Here is a 19,760-nt window from a genome sequence, read left to right as displayed (position 1 = left end):
TTAAATGTTCTCTCTGGTACAACACTAGCAGCTCAGCCCATCTATTGAGAACTTAACAACTTGAAAATGCAGAATCACGTGCTGTACTATGATAATAAGAAAAATCCTTATGTAGAATTGATATAATCTACAGCTGACACTGGAAAACCTGAAAATATATCATTCAAATGTCATCAATCCATCTAGAATTTCAAGAATCAGCATGAAGAAACAGAAATGCAAGGATAATTTGTTCTTTATTTAGGCCTATTTAAGAAGATATTCTAACACCGCAAATAAGATTTTACTAGACTGATAAAATTATTAACATCACAAATTTAAGGCAGCTGTTACATTGATATTTCAGTCAAACCGAACTGTTCTTTAGATACATTCATGCAATTAACTTGTATGCTGTACTTTGAAATATGTAGAATTGTTTTGTTTCCCTGCATTATACCTATCTGGTTAAGCTTTTCTCAAACAATACAGAGAATGGACTCGTTCTTCTTGGCAGAAGTGATCTAATGATTTAATGATTTAATGACTTATTTGATTCAAGAAATGCACATTGAGAATGCCATGGAGATAAATATACATCTTATATGTGTATGTCACAGGCAAGCATGGAGAAATAGGAATGAAGGTTGAAACGATATTATTATTTTTAGCTAAAATCATTTTCCCTCCATATAAAATCCAAAAATATCCTTGCACTGAGCAGAAGGCCCATTAAACTTCCTCCTTTCCAAAGATTCCTCTCCATGGTGACCTCTGTTGGGGATGAGAAATCTTCCATGGAGCCATAAACAATCCTCTGTGTTGCCTCTTGTTGTTCACTCCAATTTTGGCTTTTCTTTTCCTTCTTCGATACCTGAAAACATAGGGAGAACAGCTTTTAAAAATCTCTCAATGAATGAAGGGTTTACTTTGAGAGGTTCTTTTAATGCATTAGTCTTTCTTTTCCCTTTCTTGACATTGATTCTCCTGTACTTGCTCATGCGCTCTTGCATGTGTTACTTCACCTGCTGTGAACAAAAAGAGCATCTGCACACCTGATGGCAGTGGTTGTCCAGTAATAAACTGCACAGTCCTCCCTCCCTTCCTCCCTCCCTGCCTCCCATTCTCAAATCAATCCACCTAACCCCCTGCTGCAGGCTCAGCTTTTGACGGCTGCAGGGGTCTGGGAACAGTTAGTTCCCTCACCTCCACTGCTTACCTACAAGCAAATTAAAGTAGATGCTACTATAGCTGAAGCTAAGCAGCAAACTTAGTTTGAAGAAAAGTTTTAATAGCTGTGTTTCAGAATTCAGTAATTTTAAGCCCCCCTCCATTTCAACATTGTTTTTTTAAATATTTGCAAGTTTATCTCCTTTTTTTGAGAGTTCAAGAGAACAATTACTGCTGAGAGGGTGCCTCTCTCTTCTCGTAATGGCCGTGACTTTCAGTAATATCAGGAGAGCTGAGCTGAGTCTAGGGCTTCTTAAAGAACTTAGCCTAGCTGCAGGACTTGTCTCTTTGCTATGCTGAGCAAAGTCCGGGCTGGGCAGAAGATTGTGTTTTTTCTGGCAATGAAAGCATTCAGCTATTTCATATGCCTGTTCCTGGACAATGAATTACTATTGGTATCTGACAAAAGTATTGTTCTTCTGACTAAGCCCTCTCTGCCAGACATCTCAAATACAAATATTTCTTTTGGAGGTTTTCGGGCCTGCTGCATGCTGGAAAAGAAAGAATTCTAAGGACTGAAAGCAAAAGAGAAGCAACATTTGAGAATGCTGAGAGGAAAATCCAGTCACAAGTAAGATCACCTGCTAGTGCAAAATACACACAGGTGGTAAGTACAAAAAAAAAATCACTTTAAAAACATAGATAATTAACTCCAATACAGGAAACAATAAGACCCATCTGCAGTTAGAAAGCACAACAGCAGAGCTGCCTTGTTGAAAGAAATAGCACGGAAACAAATGGGTCTGCATGTTTCCAGCAGCCCAAATATAATGGCCCTCGGTGTTGCTGGCAAACTAATGTAATGGGAGAGCCACAGTTGAAGGTTTAACAACCAAAACAAGAGGCAGGGCCAAAAGATTACAGTGGCTTTACAAGGCTGCTCCAGAGCCAATCTTGAGTCTTCTGCTTTCTGCTGGAAGGAACTTTCCCAACAGTTTTAAAAGCTGTTTTATTTGCTTTTTTGAAAACGCCTCTTTCCTTTCTTCTGAAGCACTCTACTGCAGATGCATCAAATACTTTGGCAAGAATGCAGATACCCTCAAAACTGCGGACAGACACTGGCTTGTACAAAGGGCAAATTTTTCCTTCCCTACCATGTTTGTGGTTTAACTTGGAAAAACTAACTGCAAATCATTTTGTCAGTAGTGAGGTTTTATTTAATGCATCTCCAGAGGAAAATAAAAAAAAACTCCAAACCCAAACCAACCCCTTCTCACCCCAGAAATTTTCTCATAGCAGACTGTTTTGATTTGCAGGCTTACTGCTCAAAAGCCTCTTTTAAATGTACAGTTTTCAAATAATATTTTCCCAAGTGTCACACAGTGACAGACTGGCATCATTTTACATCTGCTGTTAGTGGTGTGCCTGCCACACACTTCAGGTTAGGTTCGTGCAAAGTGTTTCAAGCACAGCAAAACAGCAGGTGACTCATGACATTTTCCATTTTGCAAGTGTTTGAGCCTCAAAGGACTCTGGATCAATATTCTTTATCCCAAGGAAGGAATGAGGGAGAGGACAATAAGGCCATGGTGAACCTTGAAAGAGGTTGGAGGAACAATCCAATTGATGTTAGCTCCTCTAGGGTGGTGGGCCACAAGAACGAGGGATTTTGCATAGTTTGGAATAGCACAGGAGATTTTCCAACATCTGCTTATTCATGGACTTGCTAAAAACATGTGATTCTTTACCACATTATTATCCTTCATACAGGACTTAGGTCAATAATTCCTCGCAGCTGCCTTTTTTAGAAATACCTTTCCCAAATTAACTCATAGAAGTTAGATAAATGTGAATGTGACATCAAACTGTGGACTGAATACCAGTCTTGAAGACTGTAACCATTAGGATAGCTGGTTCTAGAGCAAATAGAAAAAGACGCTTTACACCTGGGTGCTAATACAAACAAATGGCAAGTAAAACTGCTTTGAGCTTCTGCCATTAGATTCTACCTCATACTGAAGGAGTTGCTAAACAAGATTTGTATGTGCAATCAACTCTCATGTGCATTTATTTCACTCTAGTTGTGATTTGTCAGAGCAGTGATTATGAATGCTATTTGCTTATTTCAGGCAATTTGATAAATGAGAAACATCTTTCCTAGATTAAAGGAACCTACTTTTAATCTTGTGTTTGTCTTATTTTCCCTTTTCCTTTCCTCTGCAATGGGTGGCCTAGGCAGGATGATGGAGAGTCTGCACAGTTAAGTTTACCCTGTACTAAGGTGATCTTTCATTCCTATTATTTTACTGACAAGAACATGTTCATTTTCCCTGAGTAAATTTATAAGCAGAAAACACCTTCTACCTGAAAATACCAAAAAAGTATATTTTTATTTCTAAGTCTAAGCTTGCCATTAACAACATTCACACAGAATGATACTTTATTCTAGTTGCATTTAATGGGTTCATCAGCGAGTAAGTGGGTTGTAAACCTCCCAGGTAATTGCCAAGAGCTCTTAAATTAGTTTTAAGTTATAAAAAAGAATACATATTCAGAGCTCACCAGGCTTTTCAGCAGCCATTCTCTTAATCCGCCTGCTTTTAAGGGCAAGCCAACTAAGATGTTTCAGTGGAACTTCTGTCATTCTCCTTTGTTTTAGCCAGCTTAAAACCTTCTAGATTTTCAGAGAAGCATCCTCAAGTCCTGACCATGTACTTCATGAGATAATATTCCTAAAACAATACTCACATTTTTGTGTATCCCAGATGTAGCTGTTCAGGACCTCTCCCACCAAGTAGAATATATTAATAATTATGGTTACAGCTGCAAAAAAGATTATTTTGACACCTGGGCTGAGGTGCTCAAGAAGCGGGTACACCCACACTCCTGTAACATGGTGAATCCAGCACACCCTGAAACAAAACAAAAATAACAAGCACAGACTCTTACAGCCTTGTTTTTCAAAAGTACCTTGCCCTATAGGCTTAGCTACTCTAACGCAAATAGCAATTATTTGAAAGGCCTGCAAGTTCCAACTGAACTGGAGCATCTGGATGACATCTACCCAGAACAGACATCACAGATGATGAAACTATGACTGATTTCCCACATCCTTACTGCTTTGCTTTAAATTTATTATGAGCAGTTGGCCAGTTTTTATTTCTGATGTAGGCAGGTATTTCCTTCCTGCATTTATATTTGCGAGGAAACCCCTGTTTTGAGCCAAAGCCGGAAACTGCAGCAGCCTCTGTTCCAGGTAGGTTCTTTATCCTAAGAACATTCAGGGTTCTTCAAGCTCTCCTACACAGATCAACACTCCCTACTTTCGGCAGCAGCCTATTTTCATTTCACAAACATTTATATGTTTCTGATGCTTCTCCTCACTACACATGGCAAACGCATCAGTTTTGGGGTTTGCAAGAAATATGTGGTGCAGCTTCTCTTTGAGAGAATAATTTCTTTAGCAAATGTCTTTTAGATTGCTCCTCTTTCAGTTACCTGGTACCATTTGGAATCTAATAATTTTTCTCTAGGTAGGATAAACATTTTTTTAAAAAACCAAACCAAAACCCACCTCAAAAGTAGTGCCCAGCTCCAGAATCAATTATTCCACAGTAAAGAAAAAGTATTGATGGGAGTTTGCCGGTGACACAGATTTTTAGCATTCAGCTACAGAGAAGATTGTTGGTACACTAATCCAATAGACACTGTCAGCTTTACTGCAGTGCAGCCTGAAGCAGCACTTCAGGTATGTGGTTTTGCTGTGACTGTAGTGAACACCTGTACCCTCTGATGTAGTAGCTTTTGTGTTGAGATCTGACATGGTGAGTGATGAAGTCAGAGGGAGCAGAGTGAGTCCATATGTTTCAGTAGGTGGAAGTTAAGAAAAGTAAACACTGGCAAACAACTGAGCAAACATCACAGAAGCTAGCTGGGTAAAGTGCTCAGTGGAGACAGGCTGGGGCTCTGCTGGGCTCTCTTCAAGAATGCAAATCTCTTCCTTTCTGACCTGGAAATTTGAGAGAGAAGCTCGCAGTGAAGCACAGCTGGAGCAGCTGCAATCCCCATTATAGAAGGGGATTTCCATGTCCCTATGATTTGCTTCACTTGCTGGTATTTCTATTTGTTTAAGAAAAATTTTTGATCACTAGATCAGCAGTCGTAGGCTCCTAAAGGGCAGAGATACAGAGGTCCACTCAAAACTGAAATAAAATTCTGTCACATAGAGAGTACAGAATTCCTGTAAAAGGATTCTCCATCACCCTTGAAATGTACATGCTTGTCATAGCTTCCCTCCTCTTTGAAAAAGCTTTTATTACAGCCAAATCCTTAACAGCTAGACACTTCACATAGGAAATTACGTGTCAGTAAATTAATCTGCACGATCTAAATGCAAATTAAACCCCCTTTCTCCAAATCAGTTCACATATGGAAAATTATCTCTGTACTTTACAGTTATTTTCCCCAATATTCTTCTGTGACAGAATTAACCCAACAAGATTAAGGTTATCTACGAAAAAATAAAGTGTAACAGGGGACACCATGTTCCATGATCAAAGAAAAAGATGAGACAGTTGGGTAGAGGGCAATGAGCTGTCCCCTACTACGAGGCTGGCTTAGCGGGGAAATGTCTATTATCACCTAACAGTTTCCAGTTTCATTTGCTTTTGTTTTATGATCATTCTGTGAAAAACAAGCTCCAAAGACAAAGACTGAAAAAGAGCTGGTCTTGTTTTTCACTTATTTTCTCTGGTGTGATGAAACTGCCCAGTGCTATTAAGCACCTTTACAGAGAGACTTTTCAAAGGACCTTCTAAATTGCAGGTATATAGCCAACTTCACAAAACAAGTAGAAGTGGCATTTACTAGAACGCATTTATGCTCGAAAGAGGAAATCTTTTCTAAATCCAACCAATGAGTCACTGATGAGCTCCTGAATGTCAGCAATCTTTGGTTAGTTCAGAGCTTTTAAGTACAGCTCATGCACTCTGCTCCCTGCTGCTCAGCACAGGAGCCCCTTTCCTGCGTGGTGACAATGCTCCTGAGTACAGTGTTGCTATTGTATGCCTGTCCCTGGTGCAGTCACACTGTAGGAACTCCTGCTTTGAGTACAGGAGGTACCAAGCATCACTTTGGAGACAATAGTCACAAAACCACCTGATCAGCCACCTGATCTTTCCTAAAATGAACTGCAACATGCCGCTCCCTACATTGGGATGGAGTAATATTATCTTCTCTCCACTGAGCAGTGACACACTGACTACTCCTGCATTGTCTATACTACAAATGAGAGCAGTAAAGGGAGGACTGCTGCCATGGAAACCTCACCTGATGGCCTTTCTTAGTTCCTGCTAGAATACAAGCCATCTCAAGGCTGCACAATAAAGGGCTGATCAACCATTTGCCTAAAGCTTCCACACAAGATTGCTGATTACTAATGTTAATGAATGCCTTCAATGTTGCAATTCTAGTAGTCATTATTCCTGTCCACCCTCATTAGTTAAACACAGGGAAGCATGCATTAAGATTTACTTAGGAGTGCAAATCTAGATCCACTTGAAGACCTTGTTATCGAACACATATAAAAAATGGACCGTTTAGGTAAAAATAGAGTGAGGAGCAAAAGTTTAAGCAAAAACTGGACTAGCTACTTTTGAGAAGATAAAATTAACTTGAACCTCCCTCTGATTTGCTACTGTAGCAGCCCATGTAGACATAACCGTGTGTTTCCAAAGATGAACATGTTACAGGTCATCGAGCTCATTCAGAGATTTGGTAGAAACAGTAAAAGGAGAAGGAATGGAAATATTCACACATTGTATTCAAATTAAAATGCCTGTTAAAAAAAGTGGTAGTTTTCAGAAATTTCCAACCAGTTGGTGTAGAAATCAGAAAAAGCTATTTGAAAATGCACAATATTGCTTCTTTTTAACAAATCTGTCAAAAAATCTGACTTTGTAGCTGGTTTTCACTTACTATACAGTAAGATGTTGTATATCTCTCCTATCAAAGCAATCAGGAGAAAATTAAAACTATGCAGAGAAGATACATATACATTTCTTCTCTGGCTATAGCTCTTTTGTTAATGAAGAAAACTACTCTACCTGTCACTTTAAGTAATGCAGCTGTTACAACAGCATGTGTAAAACCTTAGTCCTGGTAGAATGAAGTTCACCATGTGGATATAAAGGCAGATAATCATGACACCCCATAGATTTTGCAATAGGACACATGTTGCAGAAAATGGTTGCCCCTTCATGATGGTTGCTCTCAGGCATCGCAGCTTGTCAGCATTTTGTTGTCTGGACTATAAGAGAGTGTCCAACCATTTCCTGCCCAATTTGAGTCCTTCATCATAATCTGCAGCCACCAACAATCAGTACTATGTGTTCTGGAAACAAGGACTATCAGATAAGGAGCTGTGTAACTTTTCAAGAGCAATTGATGAGAGGACACAGAATAATAATGCATGACATAAAATGTCTGAAGAGCTGCCAATTCTCTTCCTCGTAACAGAAGAATCCTCTCAACAGAACTCAGAGACAAGAAATTCAAATATGATAATGGAAATATCTCTCTGAATGATACCTGGAATGCTCTGGAATAATACCTCTGGAATGCTCTAACCTGTCTTTCAGAGAGACATCACTGAAATAAAGACATTCAAAATAGTTTTGAGGTATACAAGTCTGGAATTCTACTTAGTCCACTTCTTTGCTCTAGGCCACATCATGCAACTCTAGCAAGTGTCAGAAGTCTGGAAACTGTACAAGCAATAAGAACATGTACAGTTATGCCTAGAGTTCAAAGCCTATGAAGTATATAAACCACCAAGACTAAAGGATCCAAGCATCTACTTTTTGACATAAGTTTTGGAAGAAAACTTCCCTTGCAGGCTGGTTGTTTCATAATGGCCTGCTAAAATCTCCTGAAGCATCTGACATTAGCTATAGCTGGAGCCTGGATACATGACTACTGTGATTTACTATGGCAGTTCCTTTCTGGTTACTTCTTGCAGCAGCAAATCCTTTTCCAGATTTTCAGTGCTCTTCATATTTCCAGCGACTGGCACAAAGGAAGGCTGAATCTTTGGACCCAGTTCTCATTGTGGCTACTCTTTAGCAAACAACAGAATATGGGCATTTTATACACCTTTATTCCATGATCTTTTCTAGCATAATTCTTTTCCTTCTCCACAAAAAGTGAGAACTTTACCGGGAGCTATTAAACTGTGGAATGCCTTCCAAAGGAGTTGATGGGCTTACAGCAGCTGAGTCACTCAAAACTTGAACAAACAAATCATTTGTGGTTACACAGTAGGACCAATCCTGCGCTTTCAAGGACTGGAGCACAATGACCCACACCAAATTTGTTCTGTTTTTGGTTTCTAATACTGATTGATGTGAGGCACATTTTCATAAACCCCCACAAAAACACAGGGTAGCTTGTTCTGCATCTAATCAGAATTCTTAAGATCTCAGCCACATTAAGATTCTGGGCTTCTTGTAACAATGGCCAGCCAGGCCTAAATCACCTACACCAGGAATTTACATAGCTTAGAAATTTTAAAGACTAAAAAATAAGTTCAATATACAGTCATCACATAGGAAATAACAACAATCATCCCCTCTTCTTCCATTTTCTTAACGCCGAATCCTTCACCATTGATCTGAGTGGTGCTGAACAATACATGGTCATACAACTGTGCTACTACTTTGGAGTGGCTTATGCAGTCAGAAGAAGACAAGCCCTGGAAAACTGCAGTTAAAATAATGTCACGTGAGAAACATACTTGGCATGACATGGTGCTGGCATCCTCTGGGAAGAAAAAAGCTTAGCAGAAATTTGTGTTTATGTACAGGTAGCTAGAATGACAGAAACTTAGCAGATTCACTGCAAAGCGTTGTCATCTCTGGAAGTCATCTATTTTGATAAATAATTTTTCATTTTAAATATAGTAATGGTTGCTATGCCTTCTTGAGGTATATTTTAAGGAGCTGCACAACTGAGAACATATTACCCATGCATGTCATCTGTGATTGTACTGTTGCTTTGACTGAAACATTTGAGGATGTGGAGGTGAAGCGGAGCCAGAAAGTAACAGTCCATAACGGCTATATCAGACCTAACAGGTCCATACAGCCTTTTCTCACGGAAGAAATCATTTCTGTACTCCCACCCTCCTTCTGGGTCAGCTACAGAGGACACTTATCTTTTCCTGGCCTATTTCTGTTGCTTCTGTTTCTTCCTACTCTTTCCTGTTCTGGGCAGCTCTGGCTCCAACTCTTTTCTCCTCCTCTGCATTGTCTCATCTATCACCCACCTCTACATCAGCCTTCCACTTTGATTTCAAAGTCTGTCCCTCTCTCCCTCTCTCAGCATTTCCCACTTACTTGCATGATCTCAACTTTGAAGTCGCTGACCTGTGAGCTGCACATTCCTTACTCATTTCTTGTTTAACCCATAATTCTAGTTCATCGCTTTTACTTGGCCCCAGGACTTTTTATTGTTTTTTTCTCTAATCATTGATTCTCTAATCTCTATTGAACTTCTGTTCTCAGTGCTCACTTCCAAAAGCATGCATGACCCTCTCCCTACATGCAGACCTTAGCAAAGCCATGTTATGTCTCTCCTGCACCATCAGCACCAGCAACCTCAAAAATCCTCTGGTTTCTCAATCATGCTCTTCTTTTATCAATATGACTGTCAATTCTCACCAGCTTCACTCTCTAACTTTCCGTCCCTCTCTTCTGAATGTCAAGGTTTGTCCTAGCAATCTGCGCCAACAGCTGCTCTTTCTGATCTTCCTCTCCCTTCTATGGAGAATTGCTAGTGGAAATCCTACAGCAAGGCTAGCAGAATCAATCTCAAATTCACTCCAAATCCTCAGCATATATTCCTTTCTTAAATTTGTTCAAAAAGAACTCAGCAAATTACCTCATCTAAATCTTCTCCCTCAGCAAATCTAGAAAACTCTCTTGAAGTCGCTTCAAGAGAAACTTTATATTCAGATGAAAGTTTAAAATATCTTTAAATAGATTTATCAAAGAATGAAAGAATTAATCAAGTCCAAGCTTGGCACATGTGCAGGCATATCCTAGTGGATTTGAGTTAGCAACAAGAGAGCAGAACAAGTCTTTTGCTCCCAAACATATAGCTCAGCACAACTAGAGTGGCGGAGTCAGGATCTTAGGGTCTGTTCTTTTGACATCCTAAAGTGTTCAAAAGCAGAGGGAAAAACATCTTAAATAAACGTATTTGTCTCAGTTTATTTTAGGGACATATTAGGCTCTGATATTAGTTACCATGAGGTCATTCTTGTTACAAGGAGCAATACATTTCTGGCTCTTTTCTGTTCCTTGACAACCACTCCATACATCCACTGGCAGTATTTTCTGGTAGTATTGGCAAGCGCTTCGGTTTTCTTAGCACTGTCTAGATTTAACAATTCAATACAAGCTGTGACTTTTTCAAGCCATGCTAAATAAAGCCAATAGGCCTTTCCTATCTTGTCCCATGGCCTTAATCCTGAAAGTCCATGTATGGTCTGCAACAGGCAATGCATGTCTGTGAATGCATGGCCTGAGCACAGCTCCTTAAGAGCATGGGAGAGCTCCCCCTCACAGAGAGTGCATGAGCTAAGTGCGCTCAAATACTCTCTGACTGCAAAAAATTAGAAAGAAAAACAGGAAAAGGTTTTACTGTTCAAGAAAGGATGTTTCTCAGATAACAAGTCTCTGAATCATGCTCAGGAGATGCTAAGTTATTTAGCTATGTTCTTCCAGTTTCAGTGTTTCTATTCAGAATTGTTTGCCTGTTTTCTTGTTTACCAAATATATATAAAAAAGCTTGCTATTCCACCGCCTTTTTCATACGAGAAAGATTCAGTCACATATGAAATAACAAGCTCTGCTCTACTTGGAGTTGAAAAAAATGCATTCACAGAATCAATCCAAAACAATATCCTGCTGTATGTTCCTTTACAGTACAAAATGCAACACGATACATAAAACGTAGCATGGTAAGAAGGTTTCAGCTGAGGTGGGAAGAGAGTTCAAAACTCAAGAGCAAAACATAGAGGATATCTGATTAGCAATAGTCTTTTGCTGAGAGTTGCAGTGAAAACACTTCTGCTGAGGGAAAAAATGACACAGGGAAAAAGACAAATTCTCAAGTGGCAGATCCCTAACTTCTAGTTAAAACAACATAAACCGAGAATTAAGCCCCAGCAGAGGACCCCTGGACAACCATAGGTACAAAGGAAGGAAGTTCTACCAGGCTGTACATAACTATGTCATTTGCAGGTGTAGTCTCATTTTAATACCCTTGAGCTAACCTTGAGGGTTCTGCCAACAAGGGAAGCAAATCTGAATTAAGCAATTCCAAGCCCTCTTAGTGATTAAGGTCTCTACTTCAATCTGGTCACTTGGCAGCAGAAAGACAGTGAACTACAGCTGTGAAAGGTAGGCACACCCTGAGTGAGAGGGATAAAAACTCCCTTACTCTTCATACTTTCTGGTAGATTTTTCCGACCTGTGAATGTGATATAACATATTCATATAATCAAGCGAAGGTTTGGTTTGCAGATAGAAGATAGAGTCTTCTGCACCTGCAGGCTGAATTCACACAGAACTTGCAAATGATGGCACAGTGTAGCTTGTGTCTGCCTTCGCTCTCCCCCAAATACCTCCTTTCTTAACAGTCGAAGGAGAAATGGGTTGTAAGTGAAGAATTTAGCAGGATAACCTTTAGGCTGAATAAGCAATTGCCTCAGAGACACACAACTTAGAGAAATCACAAAAAGATGAATTACTTGAAAGTAGCCCTATCTATTTTGAAAATAGTACTTGTGTAAGCAAAACCAATAAACAGCAAAAGCAAAGGATCATAGGCTGTGATTGGGTATCTGCGTAGTAGTTTATTTCTGAATGCAGAATCATCTTCTCCTGCTTTACTAGTCCTACAATTTCCTTTTACCTTGTAGCTGCAGGATGCAGATACACTGTAGTAGGCAGGATCAAGCTACATGAGCACCACACTGATACTGTAACAGATTCTTAAAATATTTTAAGACACCTCTGGTTTTATTTCACTTGTAGAACTGGATTGTTTCAATTTTATATTCTTATTAAATACTATTTCATGTGTCTATTTAGATGATTTTGAGAAATCATCTAAAAGGAGTTGCCATAGGAGATCAGATCACAGGTACAGTAACTCTGCCAACCTGTCTCCAGGCACCATCAGAGGAAGGTCGAGAAATATCACAGCTAAACATTACTACATATGGGTTAAAAACGTAATAACTTTTTCCTGCAGGAATAATAATGTGCCTTTTTGCATGAGGCTGCCCTTATCTTCCAATTACAAATATTATTCTTTTTTAAGAAGGGTATGTAAGTTTGTAAAAGCAAATGGCAGAATGTGACTGTTGTCCTGAGACACGACATCCCACTTCAGCTGGATTACTAGCATTTTATGATCACTCGGTGTGCATGGATGTCTATGAATAATGATCTCTCTCTCTCTGGACTGAAGGGACAAAGTGCATAGTTGAAGCAATATGATAGTACTGCCTTGAGCCCATGTTCCTCTCACTCTAGTTTTATCTCACTTGATTGGTGGAAATTTTGGAAAATATCTTCTTAGCTGAGAGGGCTGTTATGAGGTGAGAAGAAAGAACATGAGAAGTAAAGGGGGGTCATGAATATTTGCAGAAAGGATAAAGGATGGATCACATCAAAGGAGCAATGTAAATAAAACAAAGGTTTAGTGAAAAATAAAATGCTAGGATCACCAAAGTATATTAACTCTGTCATGCAAGACAGATGCTTGATTAGAAAGTGCCAAAAGACTTAATTTAATGTTGTATAAGAAAGATAATTTCTGTTTTAGTTTAATTTTTCACAAATATTTTCTTTTCTTAAAACAAATTTTAGAGTGTTTGGATTACTGACTTATTCTGTAATCAATTTTACAGAAAGAATTTATGAACTAGTAAAGAAAAAAGAGTGTTCTATCTTTTCTGTTGATGCTTAAATACTGATGCAGGAAATCATTTGCCTATTCTCAATTTTATGTGATAGAACAAAAACCCTAAGCAATAAAACTAAGGTCCAAGAAAAACATTTAGCCTGAAAAAAGGTTGAAAAATGTACCCTTGGAAAGACCACTGCTTACATGGGATTGTTCAACAAATTCCTGTTGTGTGAGGTTTGGCATATACTTTCTAAAAATATAAGCATCTGGGGAAACCAGACAAAGCCCAGGTCTTGGACCAAACGAGGCATGCAGCGTGAATCTGTTAGTGATTATATCCATAATGAAATATGTGCCCAAATTTAGCAGTACAAAACCCCCAATACAATGTGAAAACACAGCATGTACAGCCCTTACCATAAAATATAGCCAACAGCGAAGGTGCACACTGCAGCCAGTCCACAGCTCCTGCTGGGATACTGATGATGTGTTGTTCTCATCTCGATTAATACAAAGGGCAAAACTGTTGTGTGCTGGAAAAAAACCAAAACATTGGGGGAAAACAGGTGATACAAATGGTTCTCACTGCATTTCCATTTCAATTCTATAATAAGAAACTTAATCACAGAAGTCTGAAGACAATTCTTTATGGTTAGAAGGACAAGGTAAAATGACTCTATAAAGCTGATCAATAACCCAAACGATATCATCTCTAAAATGTCCAATTGTTCGAGAGGGCAGAGGAAAACTGAGTAAGCAGAATGTGCTTTTCCTTTTGTCCGGGAATCCAAGACAGATAGTGAGTGAAAAAGGGATGCGGCACAAGGGGACATGGGTCCCAATCCCACTCTGGCCTTACAGTTATCTGTGATCTTTGCCATGTCACTTCAGTTATTTTGACCCCTGAAGTTAGGAGACAATGCATCTGATTTCCAGATACTAAATACAAACAATGTCAAATGAATGAATATAAATGGAGGCGTTTAATGCTTCTGAGAATTAGGTTTAAGTGCATCTCAATCTGGGGACTTGAAAGCAGGTGATGTATTTTCAAGTGATAGCCTCAGTACCTCTGTTCCTCCATCTGCAAGACAGGACCAATTATCTTCAGAAAGGTGTTGTGAATTTTAATTTGGTACTTGTTGTGCAAAATAATTTAGATTCCCAAATGAAACATATGAAAGCCAAAACCATAAAAACCATTTTCAGCCGCTTGTCTTTATTTAGCTGTGAAACTCCTTATTTTGTCATTTTCCCATACACATTTCCTACACTGCCCCTTCTGAGAAGGCCTGTTCATCCAATTAATGTCAGCAGCATGAAAAACTGCATCCAGCCTGCCCCCAACACTCCATGTCTACATTTCAGAGTGCTGGTAGGCATGAATATATACTTAAGTGAAGAACAAATGTGCCAAGAAATAAGCCCCATCATTCCTGAATATACAGCTCATGTAGGACCAGCATTGTTGGTGATTCCAGAAACACAGCCTGCCTTGCCACCATGGGGCCAAGTTATTGCTGATGTCTTAAGGGAATTACTTCTGTTGAGAGCTTGGCTCTGGGGCTTGGTATGACTGTGACTGTGAACTGTCCTGCTCAGACCACAGAAAGGTCTGCAGGTATAAGGATTGCAAGGGCAGACTAGGTCCTAAACCAGGTTCCCTCAGTACTTGATCACCAACTGAAAAAGAAAGTTATGGCATAAACTGGCCACATTCTGCCATCAGATGCACACATGTAGTTCTGTGGGAAGCTGGAGGGGCAGACTGGTAAGTCTGTAATAATTACAATGTAAACCCACACTAACTTTCCCCAGTATGAAGACAGGACAGGCATGGAGTAGAAATACCCTTGCATGGATAACAGGTTCAAATGAGAGGAAACAGAATGGAGTCTGAGCCTTTGACAACTGCAGAGAACAATTGTTTGAATGGGAAATGATAAGATAATGGAAATGCTCTCGCTGAGAGATACAAAATAATTTGAATTGGATTACTGCTCTGATTTTTGAGGCATTAGTAATTAATGAGTAGCATTTGGAGAATGCCAGGTGGATAATATAGCAGTTAGGGGAGCTTTCAATTTCATCTTTATCAACTTGTTCCACCCCCATCCCTATAAACAGCATAAATCAGCATCAAGGGAACGTAAAGATGTTTTATATGTGGTCTGCTATAAAGGTGGCCACTATTAGATGAGAGGTCTATAAACTGAGGAGGACCTTCAGAGTCCGTTAACAGGGATTGACAGCAAAGCAAGCTCTGGAGAGCCCCAAAGCAGGGCAGATGGAGGCTGTGCAGATGCCTCCTGCCCTGCCTCCAGAACGTCTTCAAGGAAAAAGCCAAAGGACAAAAAGACTATTAGCTCCAAACCTCACCCTTGATAATCCTTGTGTGATCCAGTCACTTAGTTTTAATTCTTCACTATATGGATGATGGTTACAGACTTCGTGAACTCCATTTCTCAACAGAAATGTTTACCACTTTAGATACTGCTTGCTGATGAGTTCTTCATTGATGATAACATCTCAACAGCTTGCCAATTAAAAAGTAGTTAAAATAATTTTAGCAATCAACCCTCAATCTAGAATAGTCTTCTCCTTTCCCTCTTCCCAGTTTCTGTGGTTGTATAATAAAATAGGTTATTATTTTCCTAAATTCTGACTTCTGTTCTTTTCTAGAGGTAAGGGATGGAGGAAAAGAGGATACTGAACTGTATCAGTAGAGAATTTGTACACAAAATCCTGTTAAAAATACAGTGCAATTAAAAGAGTAAGGAGGAAATCACAGATGTGTCTTTAATCTCACTTTGTTAGAGCGAATGTCGGTGCTATGTGCAAACACTGCAGTTTTACAAATACAGAGTATGAACCTTGGTTTAAAATGTTCTAAGGAAAGTGTCACTCTAAAAAGCAGTTTCAGATCCTTTACCAAATTACAAACAAGATAAATTCTCCCTTTTCTAACCTCTGAAAACCCTGATTTAAAAACCATGAAAATTTGTAGGCGGGGATATCTTCTGTCTAACAGTGCCAATTAAAACTCTAGACTGATGCACGGTGAAGAGGACCAGGGGTGAAATGTGCTTGCAGTGGAATCCATCAGAGGTGGGAAAGCTGCAGGAGGCCTAAAATTTCAAATCCTCTAATACTAATAGCATTACTAATCAATGCTCTATTGATAAGACACTTTTATTATGGGCTAAGTATTTACAAGCAAAGTTGCATTTTTACCTGGATATCTTACTCTGCTCCCACTGAGATCAGCTGCTCCCATGAGACACTTCTGCCTGTATGACTGTGCTGACACTAACTCAGTTGGCTACAGCCTGGTGCTAATAACACTGAGGTTGTGGGCTTGACCTCTGTATGGTCCATTCATTTAAGAGCTCGACTTGATGATCCTTGTGGGTCCCTTCCAACTCAACAGTATTCTGTGAAATCTGCATGCTGAGCAATGCTGTGGCCACATCAGGGAGCACCATCTCCACTCCTGGCAAGGCAACACTTGCTGCACATGTTCCCTGTGGTGACCACAGGCTCGGGATAGGTCCCAGCCCTGCCCAGGCAGCAGCAAAATGAGCTAATGAACCGTGTGGCTGGCTACCTGCCAATGTGCCCTCCCAGCCACAAATCCTTTTTTTCCTCTGGAGTGCCAAGACAGTGATCCTCAGACCCGTTTTTAACCCCTCTGTGAAGGATCCATCTGCCAAAACCACCTTGTGAGTTGAAGTGTGGCCATAATGTGACCCATTACATGACCACAGCATTGCTCTGCTCAGACCCTGTCACTGCCTACCCCTGTTGACAGAAAGGTAGCTTCGACAGATCGTTTTTCTAGGAAGTGCTGGTTGTGGCAGAACAGAAAGCTGCAATTTCCTCTCCATTCTGTGACCACCATATAGCACTGCTTCCCAAGGATCCATCACCTACAAATGGTGAAGAAATCCATTCTTGCCAAATCTTCAACTGCTGGTAACAATGCATGAAAACAGAGAGAAACCAGTACAATGCACAGAGCCTGGGTGAAACGTGCAGGAAGGGTACTGTATGGAGAATCTGACCCACAAGACACTCCGGAGACTGACTCCAAAGAAGCAACCTCTGAGTGAAGCTGAATTACCACACACTGTAAAAAAAACCCCCACCACCCTGAGATCTGCAGGTGAATTAATTCCTAGAGCCGTTGTCACTGCTTCCTGAGAGAAACTCTGCTCCTTAATAACTCTTTCAAAGATATTACTAAAATATGTTCCATCTTCTACATGGTATATATGTGTCTAATGACATTTGAGACCAGAAAATCACATTATAAATAATGCAAGACATCTGTAGTGGTGGCTTGGTAAGTTGAGCTTTGATGGAGGACTGTGCTTTCCCATTTTAGGTGTGTTCTGCAACAGTTAGTTGGAAAAAAAGATTTTATGCAGATTAGGTACATTAACAATGAGTTCTATAATAGTCTTAAGGCAATTAAGTGCTCATTCTTGAAAGCCTGATTATATATTTTATCTTCCAAACAGCAAGTGCTGCTTTTTTTAACACTGGTTTCAACAGTACCTTGCTTGGCCTTTTCTCCCTCTCTTAACTGTGTTTTAAATGGAAAGTTAAAGCTTTTCAAAATGTGCTAAACTGACAGCTTTATGTATTGGCATCAGTTCTGTCCTTAGCACAAACAGGTAGTGCTGTCTTCCCAAGTCACCCTCCTGATCTGCAATGACTGTCCAGAACTACACTTAAGACAAGCAGTTCAGTCTATAAAGGCATCTTAGATGCCCAGTCATGCAGTAGTTCTGCAGGGATGGTTAAACTGTTCGGGGATCACATAACTTGTGATTATAATTTATTTCAACCAACAGCAGACTGTGACTCATTACTCAATTTGATCAGGTTAAAAAACTACAGGGTATAGGATATTTTAGTTCAATGGAAATACTGCAGACCTCTGAGGCCTTCAGCATGACATTCAGTCCATGTTCTTAAGAGCCAGTGAAAGCCTAGTGACAAGAAAGGAGGCCTTGCAGTTTTGATGTCCACCAACATTTTAACTGACACACTGAGAGCCTCCTGGGAGAGCTGGTGCACCCTGCAACAATGAGATTGCAGATTGGTCTTCATCCACAGAACTTGTGCAACCCAGGACCTGAAGGGCTACATCTGCCACCCAACACTGCATCCACGTCAAAGCCTCTCCCCTGGCAAGGGTAGCTGCTTCAACATCTGCTGGGGAAATTCCCCTGCAGCACACAGCCACTGTGCCTGAGACACTGGTACGAATTTGGTAGAGGCCTCATTCTTTGCACTCTGCTGTGCAAACCGCTATGTCTGCTGGCTACATCTGCTTTCTGCCTTTTTAAATTCCTCTATAAAACTGAGTTTTCATCAGTAGGATGTTACCCTTACCTTTTTCTTCTGAACTCATAACAAGATTATGTCTTGTTAAACAGCTGCTCCATGCCAGAATGAATGAAAGTGCCTGCACCTCCTTTTTCCCTCTTAGGCGTTTAGGCTGCACCTTGAGTTTAAAGCTGTTACAGAAACGACCAGCAAACTGACCTACGCCCATTCCCCTAATTTTAAAACCATTACTGGTGTGTTCACCTCAGAAACCAATACTAATAGGCCTAAAAGTCCCTGCTGTTGTAGTCAGTGCCTTTTGTAGAGTAATAGCATTAATAAAGCTCCATTTTCCGTGTGCTCCCAGCAGAGTAACGTGGAGAACCTGATCAGAAACTAGTAAAACAGAGGTACAATTATGATCTACTCCTTGAGAAACTTCTGAAAAATGAACAGCTGGCAAGAAAGTATTTATGTGTCATCTGAAGGATGATACCTTCTACCAAGGCAGCCTAATACACAAAGAGAGCAGGAGGATATCAGAGCTGGGTGCATAATAAATCGGAATCCTTGAGTGAGTCTGAGCCCTTGTGAGACTGAAAGCGTTGGTAGCACTTTTCCTCTTCCAAATGAGAAATTATGACTATTAAATGAGACACGCTGATGCACAGGATGTACTCCAAGGCAGCCACAGGCAGCTCACTAATTGTTATGGTAGGCTGGAGGGAGGAAGAAGTATTGTATGATATAAACAAAGACCAATACCCTGTAATGCCACAAAACACAATCAGACAAAGATAACCATTTTCAATCGATATAAGAGCATAGAGTTCTTTGAAAAGAAAATTAACATTTCCTCCTTAATGTTACCCCATCTTTTCCTCTTTTCTGCAGATAAACACAGTAGATATGGCATTCCTGACTTCAGAGGATGTGTATGACTTTATCCATGCATATCTGAGGTTGACAGCTTTGTTCTCGTTTTTTTCTGACACATGCAGTATGTACTATATATTGAAATAGCAGTGACAGTCTGATCTCACCCTTGTGTCTGTATTAGTGTCAGGAGGTTATATATAGGTGTTTATCTACAGAATTTCCACAGTGCCAATCGCTAAAGCACTTCAGCACCTCCAAAGTGTTACTAAACATACCCTCACAGCAGCCCTGATCTGTAGGAACAGGATATCCTATCCTCACTCAAGGTCACATAGGGTAGCTATGGAGGAATGGAGAACCACATCATATTCCTCAGTTCCATTCCTGGGTGTCAGCCTAAGATGAGCAAGCATATA

At 40.0% G+C, this 19,760-nt stretch overlaps 1 protein-coding gene across 1 annotated transcript in view; it reads right to left on the bottom strand.

Annotated features, from left to right (window-relative positions):
* Window positions 1-217: 217 nt before the first annotated feature.
* AIG1 (androgen induced 1) overlaps window positions 218-19,760 on the bottom strand; it is an 86,820-nt gene continuing 67,277 nt past the window's right edge. The window contains exons 4-6 of the mRNA XM_027633906.1: window positions 13,546-13,661; window positions 3,898-4,061; window positions 218-853 (exon numbers count right to left, since the gene is read on the bottom strand). Of these exons, the coding sequence (XP_027489707.1) occupies window positions 816-853; window positions 3,898-4,061; window positions 13,546-13,661 (318 nt within the window). The 3' untranslated portion in view covers window positions 218-815. The remainder of the gene's footprint in view (window positions 854-3,897; window positions 4,062-13,545; window positions 13,662-19,760) is intronic.

Source organism: Corapipo altera, unplaced genomic scaffold (genome assembly GCF_003945725.1).
Source record: "Corapipo altera isolate COAL_440 unplaced genomic scaffold, ASM394572v1 2b, whole genome shotgun sequence".
NCBI classification, from domain to species: Eukaryota; Metazoa; Chordata; class Aves; order Passeriformes; family Pipridae; genus Corapipo; species Corapipo altera.
This window is presented reverse-complemented; position numbering and strand designations above follow the sequence as displayed.